Source organism: Malurus melanocephalus, unplaced genomic scaffold (assembly GCF_030028575.1).
Source record: "Malurus melanocephalus ecotype Western Australia unplaced genomic scaffold, MMel_1.1 scaffold_76, whole genome shotgun sequence".
Classification (NCBI taxonomy): domain Eukaryota; kingdom Metazoa; phylum Chordata; class Aves; order Passeriformes; family Maluridae; genus Malurus; species Malurus melanocephalus.
This window is the reverse complement of record NW_026623308.1, coordinates 2,072,955-2,092,143: the sequence shown is the minus strand read 5'-3', so window position 1 is coordinate 2,092,143 and position 19,189 is coordinate 2,072,955. Positions and strand designations below refer to the sequence as shown.

The window sequence follows — 19,189 nt, the reverse complement described above, 5'->3', positions numbered from 1 at the left end:
TCTTTCTTTTTCTCCTTTTGTTTCCCATTAATAAACAGGATCATTACAAATCTGACCATGACTCACAAAAAGACAGTGTACAATTCCTTTAACCCTATTTTTATTCCCCATCAATTCAAAACAGAAATTCTGTCTACTTCCCCTCTCTGCCATCACTATACTCCAGTGCGTAGCTTTTCACATTTAAAGACAAAAGAATACATTTATTTTCCATTTCACTGCTTTACTAGATGTTTTATGGCTATTGAGCAGAAAAATAAGATGTCCCTTTCTCTATCCTAGAGAGTACCTTGAACTGCAACAACCTAAAGAGCAAAAATCCCGAAATTCAGCTCTGTACCAGGTGGCTTTCTGCCAGCACCTTTTTGAAGCAGCATGGGTTGAATCACCTGCAATTTCTCTTRTCATTCTCTAATTCCCATCCTGATGATAAGCAAGTGTCAGAGGAGGTCATGGCAAGCACAGCATTGACCTCAGCTATCAAATACATAAAGCTATTATAACCCTGGGTAACAAGTATGGTACCTGCAGCTCTGTTTGGAAGAAGAACTTCTGTGGACACTGTGTGCAGTCATAGATCTTGTCCTCTTGTCCATGGGCTGAGAAAATATGCTGCTGCAACTTGTTTGCTTGAACAAACACTGAAATATTAGACAAACAACAAGATTTTCATTATTTCCTATTACAAGTGAAGAGTTTTTTATAAACAATATCCCAATAACACTCAGCAATTCCACAACCTAAAATTAGGCTAGAGCTTTCTGATTTCACCTTACACTATTGCTACAATGGGTACCAATGAATGCCATTTATCTACAAAGTGTGATCCTTCTTCCAAAACAAATGAATTGAAACAGATCCCTGGTGTAAGGAAAAAAAACCCAACAAAAAAAAAAGACCCGTCAGGACAACCAACGAAGATTTCAAGCATAAAGTATCTCAACATACCATTTCCTGTTCAGAATTATTTCTTCATGCTCAGTGCACTTTGACTGAACACACAAAAAACTTATTTCTTAGCAACCAACAGGTTTGAAAAGCACAGATGCCAAAGTCCTGTTTACTCTGTGTGCCTAAAGTTAAAGCTAACAAACAGCTCTGTATTTAAATGTGCTAATGCTAAAAATTATATCCCACAGCTACACTGGGGCAATGTCTATAAATGTGAAACAGAACTGCAGGTAAATTCTCTTTGGATACTTTAAGATCAACTCTGCCTACACACTGAATGCAAGGGTTTCAATAATATAAACATGTTCAATTTTAATGACTACAAAACAAGGCCCTAAGACTGTGTAACAGTTTACCTAGGAGACATACTATTAATAATTAAATTGTATATGCCAGAGGCAGTGTTTGGGTTGGCAGCACTGACTTCTGATGGATGCCTGGTGCACTGTGACCTAAAAAAGTTTGCATCTACAATATTAATCTGTATAGGCAGGGAAAGGATTTATTAAAGATGCTGGCATTTGACTTTGACTCCACTCCTAATCATTAAAATTATTCTAATTGCAAGGCAACAAAAAGCATCAGAATATTGTTCTTCTGAGTCATACATTTTAATCACATTTCTCATTACCCTGGAAAAAAAAAAGATCAGATTCCATTTTCCTTATAAAACTTATATTAGTGATTTTTACTTCATGTTAATATTCTAGCAAGATGTGCTGAAATAATTTAATGGCATATTGCTAATAAAGCATCATTGTTTRTGATTAATGCTCACTGTCTATTTACCCCATCAGCAAAAAGCAAGAAGTATTTCACACAGATTGGAATCGACTTATCTCCATGCTCTTTAACACATTTTTACAAGGCTACTGGCTCAGAAATTGRAGGATTAGTTTTATCAGGGATCTTGGTCACATGGAGAACCCTCAGTGGGTACTCTTTACATATGCAATTTTTTAAGTTGCAATTTTTTATGTTTACAACACCCCAAACCTGTAAATTGAAGACCTGTTACATTGCACTAAAAAAGATCACACCATAATGTGTAAACAAAAGGAAGGAAGAAAAATTAGTAGAATCAGTAATAAAACTAAAATCTTAAAGAAATGCCTAATTGAAAGAATTACTGCTGATGGTGGTACTATCCATGCTCAGACATTACTCTGACAAGCTGTGCACCCAACATGAACGATGTTTTTTTAATTTTATAACCCACAGAAACGTGTGAAACCTGAACACTGTGAGGTAATAACCATCACCAGCCATGGTATCTGAAAGATGAAAAATTCAAATTTAATTTTCCTCTGTAGCACTCGCTTAGGTTTTACTGGGCGTGGAGCTGACAAACAAAGCAAAGTAAAATGAAGGTATTAAAGGCTCTATTTGCTTATCAATGAAAATCCTTCACTYCCATTAATGGAAAACAGAAACCTTGAATGGCTTCCAGAATTAGCATGCCATTGATGTGTGAATACCCAAAGTGTGTTTTGTCATGTTTGTGATTATCTTTGATTTTCATCTTTTAAAGCAAAATTGGGAATGCAAGCCTCATATTAACACTCATGTTTTAGGTTATCATTTTATGAAATGTTSTATTAAGAAGTCCTAAAAAAAATCACAACAACTCAGTAGGCATCCTTTTAATGTGTTTTCATTTCCAACAACTGCATTTTTCTGTTCTTCATTATGGCCCAAACACTGCAGTGCTTAGCCCTACTGGGTCAAGTTATTTTCTCACTTGGGTTTTACTACTGAATAACACCACYGACTTGGGGAGGATTATTCCACACTTGGACTTGTGTCAGGGGAGAGCAGAACTTGACTTGTGGCAAGACAGCATGGTTTGCTTTCGAAAGCACATTACAAGGGTGTTTCTTCTCACCACAAGCCAACAAACACACGCATGTGGGCTTTCTTACCCCATCAGAGGAGAATGCTGCTGCACAGGCTATGCCTGGGAACTGGGGCCAAATTCTGCTCTGAGTTTTACTGGTTTAGGTGAAACATCTATAGCTTTAAAGCACAAATTTATGGACAGTTTTAACCTCAGTTAAAGTTTGAAACATGGAAGTAATGAATGGGATACTGTGGAAGGTAACAGACTATCAGTTCTTTAATTATATCAAACTTCCGATAGAAYAGCTTGAAATGCACTTCTTACAGATGGATGACTGACCTTCCAAGGAGCTCAGCTTTCTAAACGATTTCCAATCAATATTACTAATGAGCAAAATGTAATGTTCCCTCCAAAAACGGACTAAAGCCAGCACACGACACATCCTTTCGGTGAGTTCTGCAAGGTAAAGTTAAGGGCACGACTGGAACAAGGGCTCCTACCTGTAAAGCACACYGGACATTTGAAGGTGCCCCCCATGCCTTCAAAGCTGTGCTCTATCAGGTGGCACTGAAGTTTGGCAGGGGAGTCGAATGTCTGATTGCAGAGTTTGCATTCATGGTTCAGTCCTTCATCTGCAGGAGAAATCAAAAGAAAAGTGAAATTCACCACAGCCCTTACAAAGAGAAAGCTCAACACAATCTGTGAACTGGRGCAGCCTTTTGTTTTCCTAAGCTCAAGAAACTGGATGCCCCTCAGCAYCTACGATTGCTGAAGCGTTCTTACCCAGAATGTTTCAGAATATACAAAGCTTGACCGGGCATTAAAAGCACAGATTTTCCACTCAGTATTAGCACCAAACAGGAATGCAGGACATTAGCCTTCAGTAGGAAATGATGACCATCATCTGAAACATCATTTCTTAGCAGAGCCACCCAGTCTCGACCAAGTACATTTGCRCAACAGCACGTGAGGAATTTAATGCTGATCACACATCATCCAGTCTACCATGGCTAAGGACTGTGAACGCAGTTTTTGGCATTCTGGCTGAGGTGGAGTTCCTTGTAACCAGCGTGAGAAGGGTGGGTAGTTTATATCCTCACATAATTCCTATTCCACATTCCCAGTCCTGTGGGCATACATGAAACCTTTCGCAAGCTGCACCATTTCAAAACTCCCTTTCTGACATTCCTGGATCTTTTCCCTCTTTATTTGCATTTCTCCCCCGAAAGGCCCAGCAAAGTCCCCGTGTGCCTTCTGACACAGCTTTCCTGTGCACGTCCTGTGGCTTTAAAACCCTTCCCGCTCCCTGCCGCTTGTTCCTCTGCTTCCTCCCATTGTCCTCCAAGGCCGGCTGGTGCCTGGCACCAGGTTCCCTTCCTGAGGGTGCCGCGGGATCCATCCACTCCTCCATGAGGGCAGTCGGTGGCTGTCCTACTTAGAAACAGTTGCTAGGTAGGAAATGGCTCCCGGCCCTGCTGCAGAGGCCTCAATTCCCACCRCGCCGCTTAGGAAAGGTCCTGTATGTCACCCGTGTGCTACACGAATAGCATTGATCTCGCAGGTAAATACTGTATCTGATTATTAAAAAACAAGCGGGAATGAAGTGCTCGGTGACCGGCACAGCTCCYTGCCATCTCTCAGGTGGGAAGGAGGGATTTAGGAGAGCGCTTTGCCAAYGCTGAGCACCTAAATGCCAGGCTGCCAAGCTCCCGCCGGACTTGGCGCTGCCGGCAGTGATGATCAGTGACTGTGATGATGGGCATTCGCAAAGGACGGTGAGAGCAGAGGCAATGTTTTGTGTCCCACACGACAATACTTCTCACTAGTGTAAAGAGAACACGGCATGGTGCTCCTGAAGCTGAGTGGAGCCACGCTTCCACCCAAAATGACCCTTAGTGACTTATCAGAATTGAAAAAAAAATGTCAGTGGTAGCCCCCAGCTTTCACTTCTTGTTAGTCCAAAAGCTAAACTTAGCCTTTGTGTAAGTCATGGCATCTTTAGCAAAAGTGGAAATCAGTGGGCTTTAGACAGTGTGAGCTAAGCCAGGTGGTGGTGGCCATTCTGCATTGGGGCTACTGAAAATTACCATCCTGTGGTGCCTGTGAGGTGTCAGAGCTCTTCACCATGGGAAGGGACAAATGAAACCCAGCAAAGACAAAGGTTCACACAAAACTACACCACCCAAACTGCAAACTTCCTTTCCTTTTCTACCCAGTCCTTCATGAAAGCAGAGTTACATATTCCTGACTACCTCCCCATGCTGCAGAGCTCTTGGAAAGTGTGGAATGGAAGGCCTGCTCTGAGTATCWGAAAAATCCTGGCAATCCCATGCCCGCAGACTGCTGCCACTGAAGTGCCTGTCTCTGTTACCTACATGAGACAGAATAACTTGACTCCCAACCTGCCTGACCAGGCACCAGTTTATAGCTGGATGCACTGAGGACAGCTGTGAACACAAACTCAGGCAAAGGCTCAGGTCAATCTCAGCTGTTTTGACACCACAGCCTCTCTGAGAAACTGGAATATGGAGGCAATGGAGCACAGGCTGCTGAGGTACATGTCCCACCCAGCCAAACACACTGGTAGTCAGATACATTGGCTGGTAACACTCTTTGGAAAAGACTMCCAGGGGAAGGTTAAGGGTAGGTGACACCTTTTGTAACTCTTCATAAATAAATTTAAAACTATTCATCAAACATATACTAACTACTTACTTATTAGCATTCATCAGGAGGGAAATTTTTAGTGGATTCTGAAGAGTTGCCTGGGATTTGACATTTTCCACCATTAGTGACAAACCATTTCAGTGTGTTCCGCCTTTGCTAGTGCTGAGAGAGGACCAGTATGGCCATGCAAGCACCACCAAGGGCAGCATGAATGAAAAGAACCTCCAGTATGTACAGCTAAGAGAGACAGCCATGTCCTCCAAGGCAGGTTGTAAGCTGTGCTCTTCCAACAGGCAGCAACCCACAGCTCTCCTGAAAAGAGCAGGATGGCCCAAGAAATTTCAGATAAATGCCTCTTCTTTCCTGAACTTGCTAATTAGTTATTAGGACTGTACAGACCGACATAAAYAATTTCTCCCATATCCATACCCTTGCCATGGCCACTGCTGAACAGATAGCTCTGGACATGGTGCAAGTTCCYCACCAGGGCAGCTACAAGTTAGGAACCTTGCAGGGTGAAGTTTCTCCATTAGACTGCGCTGATACACACAGTCAAAGCAATTGGGATAAAGGGAGCTCCATTTTAGGATCTTCCACAAGTCAAGGTGAAGATAATCAATGACAATTCTCAAATCACAGAGTTTCTGTTGGCAAAGTGTAAATGAACCATGCTAATCATTCTTGATCRTGGGAACACTGAACGGGGAGTTCTTCAAACATTCCAAGGAAGAAAGACTTCCAAAAAGAAATATTTTTCTAGGACGCTGTAGAAGACAGAGAAGGTGTATTTTTTTCATCTTTCCATTACCTTAGTTGATGAAGGAAAAAGTAGGAAGAAACACATGCAGTCCTGATGCTGAAGCAAAACTAATTTTAATTACACWGAAACTGTACTTGTTCAAGAAGAATTGAACCCCATTAAATATGACCCTTATTGTATTTCCCATATTGCTTAGATCCAAGGTGATCTCCTGGTCACAAACATCAAAACCACTTTGATTACTCTATGTTGCAAATATGATTTTCCTRAAGGCTTATAAACAGGGTTTGAAAAATCCCCTCACCCACTCGCCTGGGGCAGATAGGAAACTTCCCCAGGCAAGAGACATCAATTTGTGCAGAATCTAAGCTTTCTCTTAAAAATAAAATGTTTTTAGTCTCCAAGTTCTAAAGCTTGTATTTAAAATATGACTASATTTGTATAACTAATAGAATAATATTTTTCTGAAGTTCCACTGTTTAGTGAGTTATAAACCCCTCCCTTCACATTCTTTTTCACCCATTTTGTGCACATTGCTTGCTCTGTTACATCCTTGGAACAAAGAGCAAGGTTGGAACCTTGAAYTCGAGAATATGAGACAGCCATGATTTAAATTTAAGGGAGAAAGCTAAGGGTACAGCATTGAGTCAGGAGTGCTGGCTTCTATTCCAAACTCCAACACTGATGTACTCTAGTCACCTTGGGTATGACAGTGTGGCCTGTGTTTCTCAGACTACCCATCTTTAAAGAAGGGGTGCTAGCTTTTARTTTCTACTTTAACAGGCTGACCTAACTAGTATCCCCTCAGACTTAATACAAGTGGAGAAGAGTCCAGCATGCTCATACTATCTACCATACCCAAACAACACCCAAAAGCACTGCCATCTGCCTTTGAAAAGGTTTRAGATTACATTTCTGGACACACAACTTGCCTGGGTCACACAGCACTGTGGAAGAATGAGGCAACGAGGCTTTGTCCCTGTGCTGTGCCCTCCACAGACAATTTAAAAGCRTGGCCAGCCTTTTATCTCCCACTGGCATGAAAGAGGCAGGGTGTGGCAAATCTTGCAAAGATGCCAGATGTGGAAAGAGGATGCAAAAGGCTCTGTTTGCAGAGTGGCCCCTGTCTAGCTCTCCATGTTTAGCAAACAATTTGATAGGGTGCTATGGAAGTGCAAAATATGGTATCATTAATAAATAAAGGGCCAGTGAAATGTCACATTTTCAGTTTCCATTTGGGATAAATCTGAAATGGAATGGAGTGTCAGATACAGTCCAAAGGGCTCTGCTTCCCAGCAGAACAGAGCTGCTGCTCTTTGCTCTTGCTCAGGCAAAAAAAAAAAAAAAAAGTAAAAAAAAAATTTAAAAAGTGCTGAGCAGCTTTAAAAAATTCAATCAAAATAATCTGCTCTTTAGAAAGGTGGCGGCTGACAGTAATTGGAAAATACTGTCTGACTCATTTATTAAAGTGAGATTCAGAGTCAATTGATTTAATAACCATTAGAATATTCTATTAAGGATATAATAGGTTGGCACAGCCCTATTTTTTATTAAGAGTTATAGGTAAGAAATAAGCAATGCTATGGAATTTTAGACAACTGCTGTATGGATTAGACTGAAAATATGGCTTGCAAAAAAGGTGTTAAAGCAGCAAATATCAGGAGGAGGAATAGGAAAGTACATTACAGTGCAAATGAGTTATCTGAAGGATGAAAAAGAAATGAACCTTTAATATAAAGCCTGCACTTTTCCAAATCTAACAGAAAACTATGCACTGCATTCCCTGGTGTGGTACATTGTAAAACAAGTCAGCACGTCCTTCACATTATGGGTCCAACAACKCCATGATGAAGGCAAAAACAAAGCACCCACTGTACAGCACAGAACTGGTGCTTACTGTTGCCCTCACATGGTTGGGATATGATCTTGGACATGGTTAAGACTTCACAAGATGGATGGGGATGGTTTACCCACTGCTGGAAGTCAAATGAGTTTGATGCATGCAGAATTTCTGCATAAGTAAATTGCTTTCCATTTGTAATCTTTATTCAGAGATGGGAAAATGTAAACATGAATCAATTCCAAATAAATGTATCTAATATTCATATAAATGTTTAATATTTACACAATTATTAAATGTTTCAATGCAGGCAGGTAGATTTTAATTGAGGTGCAGCCCATTACTTCAGCAACTAACTTGACAACCAGCTATAAAGCAAACATAATCAGCCTTCGTGCTGAGCATACACTCATATTTGAGGATCCTCCACCTTTGCACTGGCTACCCATATCCTGCAGAGTTACTGAGGAACTTGTACAGCAGGCAGGATGCTCCCACTCCCACCTACCCTAGAGYCAGTGCTTTGGATGACCTGACCCAATTTGTGTTACTAATCCAAGGCACAATTTGTTAATTTCATGGAAGGCCCTGACATTTCAATATACACTTTAAACAAGCGGAACCCTTTAAGCAGCCTCTAGACTGTKTGTCCCATGTTTATGCTCTTTGCTCATCAATAAAAACAAAACTAGAGCAGCTACAAGCAAATGTTCACTGGCTGACTTACATGCAGCTGTTAAGTCAGTAACCACTGGGGGCCCTCTTATATTGTCTGATCAACACCACAGCCATTACCGAGTACCAATTTGTAACAGTTTACAAGTAACTCTTTCTCTTATTCACCCTCGAGATTGTCCAGAGGGGTCCTTGTGCCTTCTATTCTGAATAAATCTATAGGCAAAGGTCCTAGGATGATGATGTTCTCCTGGTAAATCATCACGAGGCAAAACCATCTGCCAAGAAGTCGTGTAAACTCTGCCCTCCCCACACAACAGAGGAATGAAATGGCCTGCAGGCCCTGTATTTTTTTTTAGGTCTAAAACATGCACAGTTCCCGCATTCAATGTGTTTTCTTTATAATTTTTTTTACCTAGCAAACTATGCCCCTAAACCAATTTCTCCTTCTTCACATTGCTTTCACTCTTCCCCGAGTTAATTTTGCAGCACACATTTACAGAGATCTGAGGAGTAAGGAAGAAATGCCATGGATGACAGCTAAGCCCTCGGCTACAACATCTCASAAGGAAAAGCAGGGAAGGACAAAAAAACACCATAAACACTATAATTTCCAGAGTGTACAGCCATCCATGCTTCCTAGCTTATAGTACTGTGCTTACCTGCATCTTTTTAATTCTACTGGACACACACCTACACAACCATCAGCCTCCCTGTGCCACTACAGACAGCCTCATTCCTGCTCAAAATTTGATTTTAGGGTCCACAGTAGCAAGAATGTGCATGACATGTTACCCTCACATGCTAAAGAACACAGAACACCTCTTCAAAAGCTGGAAGTTGAAATGAAACAGTGACTGAAGTCTCCAGCACCATGTTTGTAATTTCTTCCTGATTGTATTAATGCTCCTGCCATTTYCAGCTTCTCAATCATTATCACACCACATCCAGCGAGAAACGTTATCCACCATAGTGCTGATTTTGCAAGCTGACAGGAAAAGCATAGGAATGTAGTGATAAAGGAGGAGACATAGCAAAGGCAAAACATACAGCTGGAATTTGTAGCACGAAGAAGAATACAGATGGAATTTACAGTTGTGAAAACAACCTGTCACAGAAAAAGTTTTTGTTAAAGTCCTAACTAACGATTCAATCCTGGTGGAASAGGATGGAGAATTGGATGGAAAGACAGAAGTACACCTGTCCYGGACTGTCTAGGGCAAGTCACCACATGTTAGAAACAGGAGGGCAGGGGAAGCAAATACCTTCCTTCCTCACTCACCCTCTGGGCAAAGTTACCCTGCACACTTTCCCTTTTGTGCCAMACACTACTGCTCATGTAGGTGCCTGCATGCTGGTCTGTGTTTATTCTTGATACCACTTTTAGCCAAAATCATGATGTCAGCTAAAGAAACTCAGAACATCAGGCTGCACCCAAGCAAAGTCCTTCCCCTTGCTTTTTTTTTCAGATCAGAATGATTTTTGGGCAAGATTTTTGCCCATGCCTGAGGAAGGCGTTGGACGAGATCCTAACAACAATCCTAAACTCTTGAGTCACCAACAATTTCAACCTCTCAAGGGGAAGGTAGAGAGTATGACACTGCCTTGAAGAACACTGGCCTTCAGCAGAAGGAAGAAGATGGGACCCACACTGTGCTGCTGAGGCCAAGTCACACTGACTCCCAGCAGCACAGGGTAAGAAGCTGTACTCAACAAGCAGGAAATAAATCCTACAGCCTTCTGCAGTGTACTGCTAAAGCTACAGCAAAGGGTGCTGATTGATGGAGTGACAAAGCACTGGGATCCACCTCCTCAATTAAAGCAAAAGTTCATCTCTCTAGGGACAGATTTTGAAATTAGATCTGCTTAAGGGAAAGCCAGTCTAGTGCATCTTTCATTCCACTGTATTTTTGTCTGAAGCAAGGGATGCATTTCACTTCACCAACTGTTCACTTTTTTGCTTGGTTGCACTCACTTTGGCTGCTTGTAAGTGAACTCTTCTTACCACATGTGCCTTGTATGTTCTATTAAAGCCACAAATTGTCTGGCTTCAGTGAGGCTGGATGAAAATAAAAGAAGAGCGACTGGCAGGGTCTATTTCTTAATAAGTGTCATGTATTCAGCTCAAGTAAGAACAATTTAAATACAGCAAGTTCCCTCTCCATCAAACAATAGCATTTTTCTGGGCAACTGGCTACCAGGAGAGAGTTCAGGAATTCAGCAACAGGGTTATTCACCAATGGATGGGACATGCATAATTTGCTACTCCTTGTCTGTAACTGCACCAGAAAAAGTTATTAAAATTTGTTTAGAAAAAAAATTCTGTGTTGCATCACGTAGCTACACACATTACAAGGTTACACTCCATCATTGCAATAAAATCCCATGTGATGGAGCTTACTTTGGAAACAATTTTACCATGGGATATAAAAAGAAATTYAAACCAGCAGAAATAAGCTGAGTGGTATGAGTTATTTGTAGACAGATGATCCAGCTCAACATTTACCTTTTCAAAAAGCACTTAGTGAGCACTGATTAAAAACATGGTGACTGATCCTTCAAATGCTGGCATAACTAGCTCAGGAGAGTAAGCCTCCCATCTTTCTAGACTCCTGTCTAGAAAAAAAGTCCCTCTTTTTGTGGTACTAAATTCTGCCAAAATATGCAAGGTCAAGCCCTCCAACCTCTTACTATACAGTGAGATACAGATTATTATCTGGATTTTACAGATAAAGAAACCATATGCCAGAGTGGCTTCCGAAATAGAGAATCAAAACTCTTACTAAATTACAGTGGTTGAAGAATCAGACCCTGCTTAATGTCTTAATGYCCTTCATTATGAATGCAGTGTTGAAATTAAGGTTGGAGTTTTTCTCTGTTCTCTTCTGTGAGCTAAAAGCCTATTTCCAGAAAAACTTTTGGACCAAATCTTCTCTAGTAAAGTCAAATTGCAATTTGATGGCTCAGAGGTTGCCTGAGCTGAGTAGATATTAATGATTTAATAAAACTGTAGGGGGAAAAAATAATAAAAGTGTCACATTCTTATTCAGAAGTAAGCACAGTAAAAATATAAGTGAAAACTCTCTTTTTAGCATTATCCATTCAATTTCACTATTTTTGTTCATTGTGTAGGCTATAGTTTTGTTTTCTTGTTCTTGTTTTCTGGTTGGAGAATGAGATTTCTCTGTTATTTGATGTTACATGCCTTCTAGCAATCTGGGACTTCTGGAACTGGTCAAAGTACAGACATATCTACTTTTAAGTTTTGCACAAAGAAAACAAAATTTTTAAGGTAGGGGAGAATATTTCATGCTGCATAAACTAAATGCAGGTTGTTCTAAATTYAGTGGTACTGGGAAAACAGCTCACATGGAGACAATCAAAGTGTCAATATTAATTCTACACTACAGTGGACCAGCAGYAGAAATTATGTTTTGTACACAACTCTCATCAGGTATTTCTTTTGTTCTGAGTATAGAGAAAGGGTCAGAGATGCCTTCCTTTGTTTGGCATGAAGCTATYAGATGTCTGGAAGAGAAAGTCTCTAAATGCTGAAGTGCTGTTTATCTAACCTACAAAGAATTGCCTGCTTATTCTTAAAAGAYAGGGAAATAAAAAATAAARTKGAAAAARGGAGTAGGATAGGATAARGTTTTCCTATTATATTGGATATTTGAATCACAAGCATGAAGAAATAACAGTGCTTTTCATATTTCCTAATATATCATGTACTACTGATTTTTTTCCCCAAACCTTAATGCTATTGTATGAGTCAAAAATTATTTGGCATCTTTTTTCCATAGGTGAGGGACACTTTGGAATCAGCAGCAGTTGCTGGGATTTTGATCCAGCTCTTCAACTCATTTAGGAATGTATCAACATCCCTCTTTCTTTCCTCTTAACATCCATCTCCTCAGCCCCAGCCCTCAGAAAAATCAGGGAGGAAGAAGTGGTTCAGGCTGTTAAGGCCCTCAGGTCTATGCTGATAACTGGGCATTTAATTAGATTCTTTTCAGGCGAGCAAACTGCTTTGCCAGTTAGGGGAGGTCTCCTTGTACAGCAATGTATTAAAATGATAAAGCTCAATTTAATATAAAGAATTATTTATATTGCTCATCTGATTTAGTTTGCTGTTTTATTTAAGAAAGCATGAGAAAGCTCAGTTTTAATTYGAACTAACTTTTCCCTATGTCTCTCTTTGATTCTGCTACAAAGCAAGCAAGCAGCTTTAGGCCCACATATCAAAAAAAAACCTCAGACTTCATTCTAAACCTTCTCTACTCTCCTTCCCACTTTCTCTGCTGGTACTAAGACTTCACACTGAGCTGAACAAACAGCTGTTGGGATTTCTACATTARAAGTTCTTCGTTTGTGGATAAGAGAACAATGAGGGCCAATTAGCTATTCTTTCTTTATCTGTTACATGTTTGGGGGTTGGCTTTATTTTCCCAATTCTAAATACCACTGTTTACAGATTTATTCCAACCCTTGCTTAAACCTAATTCCTCACTGAAGCAAAGATACCACTTCCCACCATGGTAGCAATTGAGGAGTGGTGCCTAAGAGCACGGCAAAATTCTGAACTTCAAATTGTAAGGGAAAAAGGGGAAAAACTTCAGAGTAGAAGAAMTAGAGAAGAGTTGGCTAAAAAGAGGTGCATCAGACAGATAAAGATTGGTTGGGGAAGGAGAACAGATGTAGCAGCAACAATAAACAAAAAAGGAGGCAGATTGATAGAAGAGAAGTGGTAAGCAGAAGCAGGACAAGGGCATCAACCCTATGTGAAAAGGCACAGCAAAGTCTCAATTTAACCCTCATTCAAAGTTCACTGAAGAAATGCATAGTAGATACATTTGCAGGCATAGACTGAGTAATTTAGTGCAGCTCCTATGGCAATAATGATAGGTGTATTTCTACATCCAAATGTCTCAAGCCAACTAAGTTACCACTATATCATTAATAACAATAAGCAATTAAAAAGAACAGCAGGTTACAAACACAAAGCATCAAACTAGGAAAAAGAAATACAGGATCATTATGAGAAAAATAAAAGTATAGGTTTTCAGGTCAGGATATCTCTCCAGATAAAAGTTATAGAGCTGGAGAAAAGTGTGGCCTGACATTAAATGACTATGAGGTGATTAACATGTGTGAGAAACCAAAAAACACTTGTAATGCTCTGAGGAAATCTGAAATGTGATAYGGAAAACATGCTTGTAGCAGCAAGAGATAGGTGGCTGACCACTGCAAGACATTAGCCTTTACTGAGACATACTCTAATAAATAACTTACAAGACTGCATTTGTCGGCTGAAATATTCTCCAAAAGGCCCACTGAGTTTTCATTGTGTGTGTAGYTCATTTAAACAAGAAGAGGTAGGAAAAAACAGAGAAACTCAGGAAGAAAGGGAGGAGGACCCAGTCCAAACCTACATGCAGTKTTGTGTGTACATATACAAGATATATAGCAGTCACTGAAACCAATTTAAGCCATTTGCTGCAGAATGGGCAGAATGGGTTAAAAACCATGAGATTTAACTGAGTGTATGGCTGGAGGTCTGCACTGGGCAGTTTCTCCTCAGAGGATTTCTCTGTAAGGAGGAAAATGAGTATTTCATTTTTTTTTTTAAATGAAGACAGATTTTGATTCAGCACTGTCATTTTGAGGGCTCAGGTTGAAAAAGAAGTACTAAACATTGTGAGACTTGTGATCAAATTGTGAAACTGTGAAACCTAATTTACCCAAATGAAATGGGGGACACAAAATTAATTCAGATAAATGAGGATTTTGAATAAGCAAGGGACTATTTAGTGCTTTTAACACACATCCTGGGACACAACCTCATTACAGATCAGGAGTGTTGTGCTGTGAGTTTGTGTCAGAGTGGAAGTGTCACTGACACAACAAATAAAACCAAAAATATCCTACTCCCTGATCGCTTATTTTGTGTTTCCATACACACGCTACACGAGCCTGAAGAATAATTAACACTGCTGAGAAGAAGCAGCAACAGTGGATGAGTCTCACTACAGCAGACCTCTCATCATAGCAGAAATACAAATGTACTAGTTATCGTAACTGTGTTATGTTAAGTAGACCTTTGCCCCACATTATTGTAAGTTAGAGGAGGGAAAAGGGAAAAGGAAGATGATATCAGCATTCTTGATGACATTTTATTTATCCACACATACTGTTGACAYAGTTGAAGAATAAGCAGAAGAATGGAAGGAGACACAAAACACTTGCAGAGATTTTTTTTTACATTTCGTCATGGACTAAAACACTGCAGTGAAGACAGCCATCCCTTTTACAGAGCAATCTCAGACTTTAATGCCCACAAAGAAAAAAAAGGAAAAAAGGATTGGGAGTATTTGTACAGCTATCTTGTGGAGTTATAAAGATRCTGTGAACATTTTTATTGTGGGCAAATTTTTAATTTCTTAACTTTATGAAACAATTTGACCAAGACCTGAGCAGGTTCATTTAAGATATCATTTAAATATTGTACACTCTGACTTMGTAATAAAGGCCAGCTCCACAGGATTTTGTTTCCATCATCAACCTCTTAATGATACTAAGAAATAATTTTTTAACAGAATGGTACAAGATGTGCATTAACTTTCCTCATATTTTCTTTTTTTTTTTTTTTTAAAGCTGGAGGGCCATCGTTTGGAAGCCCTGATACTGTTTAAAACAAAGCATCTTCATCAGAAACCTCACAGGCAGCTAACTTGGCATGTTGTGCTTACTTGTCAGTCTTTCTCCAAACAAAGTGGGGAAAACAAGCATATGAGATGCAAAGATGTARAGCAGATAGAACATATCCCCCAGCCCCTTCAATTGCTTCCTTCACCTCACTCAAGAAGCAATTTTAAATGTATTAAACCTGGAGGTGAGCAGAGGGATTTAACACGAGGCAGGATCTGAACAACAGAAAATAAGGTCAAGGAGGAGTWTTACCCCTCTAGTCATATATGGAAGAAACAGGGGCATTTTAGAAGTAAAAAAAAAAAAAAGGGCAAACTCACTTGCTGTGCTGAGCATCACACTGACCAGCATGAGCCCACTGTTAAATTTTACAATGCATTTTGCTAAGCAAAGCATGCAGATTTTGATCCCGTGACACTTTCACAAATAAGCATCATATTTTGTTGATGTTCATTTCTGTTTGATTGCTGGACTTGATAAATGACATGGCAGCAGAGAAGAAGAAAAATTGCTGTGTTAAATCCTTGAAAATTATACAGCAGAAAAGGTGGGCAGCCTCTAGTTCAGCTGGGCACCAGAAGCCAAAGATCAGAACTGGAAATAATAGCTGACAAGGAATACCTGCAGAGCAGCAAGGAAACTGAGGTGGGGCAACTGAACTGAAAGCCATACTCACAAGCAATCTATCCACCCCCTTCCCTTTCCAACATTTTGTTTATGTTACTGACGCACCCTTTCTCTCCCCCCACCCCCAAAKGATTAAAAGACAACAAGCTGGCTATGAAGAGAACAAAAAAGAGAACTTGAAAATGAGCTATAGAAAATAGAAAGTTGGCTGATATACCAAAATACCAGCATTTCTCAGAAAGTAAACCACTCAGAAGGTCTCAGTAAAAAGTGACAACAGCAGGAAAAGCCCAAATTAAAGTGTTTCTTTGCCTTTAATTCACTGTGTTGGTAAGATATTACTGCATGTATAGTACATTATCTTTGAATGACACGTTCTRTGTCCTCTGTGCCCAAGTCAAAACTCCATCACATCATGGCAAGACAAATMCACCTGCCGAACAGCAGGTATCACTGTTAATTCCATGAAAGGCCCTCCTGAAAGAAGTGCAATGTTGCATGGCCAAGGTTGCAGTGATATCTCTTCCCAGCAGTGCAAAACAAATCAATGTTGGAAGAGCAGAGTTTGCCTACAATCCCGAACACGTGTTTACCTTTGCATTAGTGAAACAGCAGAAAGCCAGCTAACACTGCTAGTAACAATGCCATGGTTTCAAGCATGAGGGAAAAATGACAACTCTTATAGGATTCATGCAACAAGAAACAAATGTCCCTTAGGTGATTTTACCTCTGATAATAAGAAGAGTGCACATGGAAGGTTGATTGATTTCACCCTGGCGAACGCCAATGGAGCACACAGCCTTCCATGTTGAGTAAGCTGCATATTTTGCAGGGTATTTTTTAAGATGCCACAATGCATGAATGATGCATGCAAAAGCGGCTTGATTTCCCAAATCTAGCGACTGCCATTGAAAGCTGGGTGCCCATCTGCATTTATAAACCATTAGAAGGATAATTCACCTCTCTTCAGTGGCACTGCAGAAGCAGCAGCCTTTTTGCCCCTCTGCTCCATGCCCATGCAYGCCATTCCCCCAAGCCCCCTCACTGCTTTCAACCAAATATAAATACAAAGGAAGATCTCCTTTATTACATTTGCTTGCATTAATTGATGTTTTAAAAAATCTGTTAAAAATAAAGCCCAGCAGTGACATTTTTCTTTGCTAAAGCACGATAGCAGCACATTACAAACATTACAAAAAGGTCCCTTGGTAGGATTGTGAAGTTCCACTCTGGCAGTAAAATACATCTACTGTATGTTCCCTGATTTATTTTTTTATTTTAATTTAATTTTATTTATTCATTTTTAATGCAGGATAGGACACAAAAGCAGATAAAATTCCCTGTCTCAGCAGCAGGGTTGYAATACTGAATGAGAGAACTGGATGGACGCAGTGTATTTTTAGCATTTGTTCTACCCCGGTCAAATAAGTGATCCTGTTTACTGGTGGCAATGACGCTCACAGCTATTCAATCCCAGCGTGACATTTTCCCTATTGCTGCACCTCTCCTGCTTTTGCATGAGTTGGGTGGTTCTGAAGGATGCAACACTTTGTGCCCAGAGGTCCTTTTGACATTTTAGAACAATGCATTCATCAGGCTGCTGGTCTCCTGAGGTACAACCGGAGCAGCAGAAAAACTAAGGAACCATAGAACCCAGCCCACTCACCCATTCTCCAAGAAATCTCTCCCTATGCCAGCTGACACACTGGTTTCTGGGAAAACAGTCTCAAACCAAGTAAAAAAGACTGCACTGCTTTCAGGGAAGGTKAATACAGATGCTAAATTAGGCCTGGCAGGGTTGCAAAAGTGGGGAGACATAGAAACAAAGGGGTCAATTGTTTTCATGTCTCTGGTGTTGCCTTCCAGGATAAATATAGCCTCTCTTTTCTTGCCTCTCTCTGCACTCAGGGCTTTGTAAAATGCCCTGAGAGTCTGCAGAATCAGGCCCCTAATCCTGCTGCTTGCATAAGCTTTGCCAAATCCTTAATGTCCAGTCACTTGAATCTTCTTAAAAATGTATTTTTCTAGACTATCTGAAGATGTCTGACAGCAAAGGAGATGTGGGCAAGTAAGCAATTCTCTGGCTGTAACCTGTCTGAGTTTGAAGAAATGAGAACAGCAGAATATACTGTCACCTGGCCTTTTTACCCATTCCCCACAGCTYACACTATATTCCAGGCAGGTGGCCCTAGCCCAGAGAACCTCTCTGTGTGAGGACAAGCAGCCAGAAAAGAATGTGACTGGAAATACTGAATAAGGCACACATATTTGTGCCCTTTCTTTCTGAAACAAATAGTCACTCCAGGCAAGCATGGCAGAACTTAGATGTTGAAGAGGACACAAAGCTGGACAAGGTAGAGCTGTGCAGGGGTCCTGACAGCATTTCTTCAAAGCACAAGAGCCCTGCCACAAAAGATAATGGGACATTGGCTGTGRCTCCAGAAATAGGTGTTCAAAGCTGTGAGCATTAGAGGAGCACAGATGTAGGGATAAAGGAATCTCAACAAGGGAGCATAAGCAGGGTTAGATGRAAATCTTTGAAAATGATCACAGGATGCTTATATTTGATAAAGGGGTGAAAGTAACACAAATACATGTAAGTAAACCACATTAAATCAGTATCCAAAACCAGCTTGGTGGCTGCAGTTGTCTTATCTGAGGAAAAACAGCAGGGTTGAAGTGCAATATAACTTGGCATCTAATAAGAGTACTGGCTGTAGAGGTGGAAAGAAATGGAGAGATCTTTGAGATGAGGAGAAGGAAAAAGCAGTGGGATTTAGAGACAGGAATGGGTGGATTAACAGAGCAAAAAGGAGCCAAAAATAACAGTGGAGGAATATTGAGAGAGAACATTACTGACAGGTGTCTGCTACTTATAATTATATATCTCTTCTAATGCCAGTGTTATATTAGACTCTATCTTAACACAGATATTATTTCTGTCTTTGAAGCTCCTAATCAGATGAGAAGAAGAAATACTTTCTCTCTTTTACAGGACTTAACAATCAAGCAGTGAATGAAATACACTGCAGAGAGAGAAGCTGTAAGAGCAGCAATATGGATACATGTGTATTAATAAAAGATACATGCATATGCATTTCAAATTGCATATAGAAATGAT

At 40.2% G+C, this 19,189-nt stretch overlaps 1 protein-coding gene across 4 annotated transcripts in view; it reads right to left on the bottom strand.

Moving 5' to 3' along the window:
- ZNF521 (zinc finger protein 521) overlaps positions 1-19,189 on the bottom strand; it is a 229,987-nt gene that overhangs the window by 26,411 nt on the left and 184,387 nt on the right. For all 4 annotated transcript variants that reach the window (XM_057367247.1, XM_057367248.1, XM_057367249.1 and 1 more), the window contains 2 exons: positions 3,292-3,423; positions 526-641 (listed from right to left, as the gene is read on the bottom strand). In XM_057367247.1, the coding sequence (XP_057223230.1) occupies positions 526-641; positions 3,292-3,423 (248 nt within the window). The remainder of the gene's footprint in view (positions 1-525; positions 642-3,291; positions 3,424-19,189) is intronic.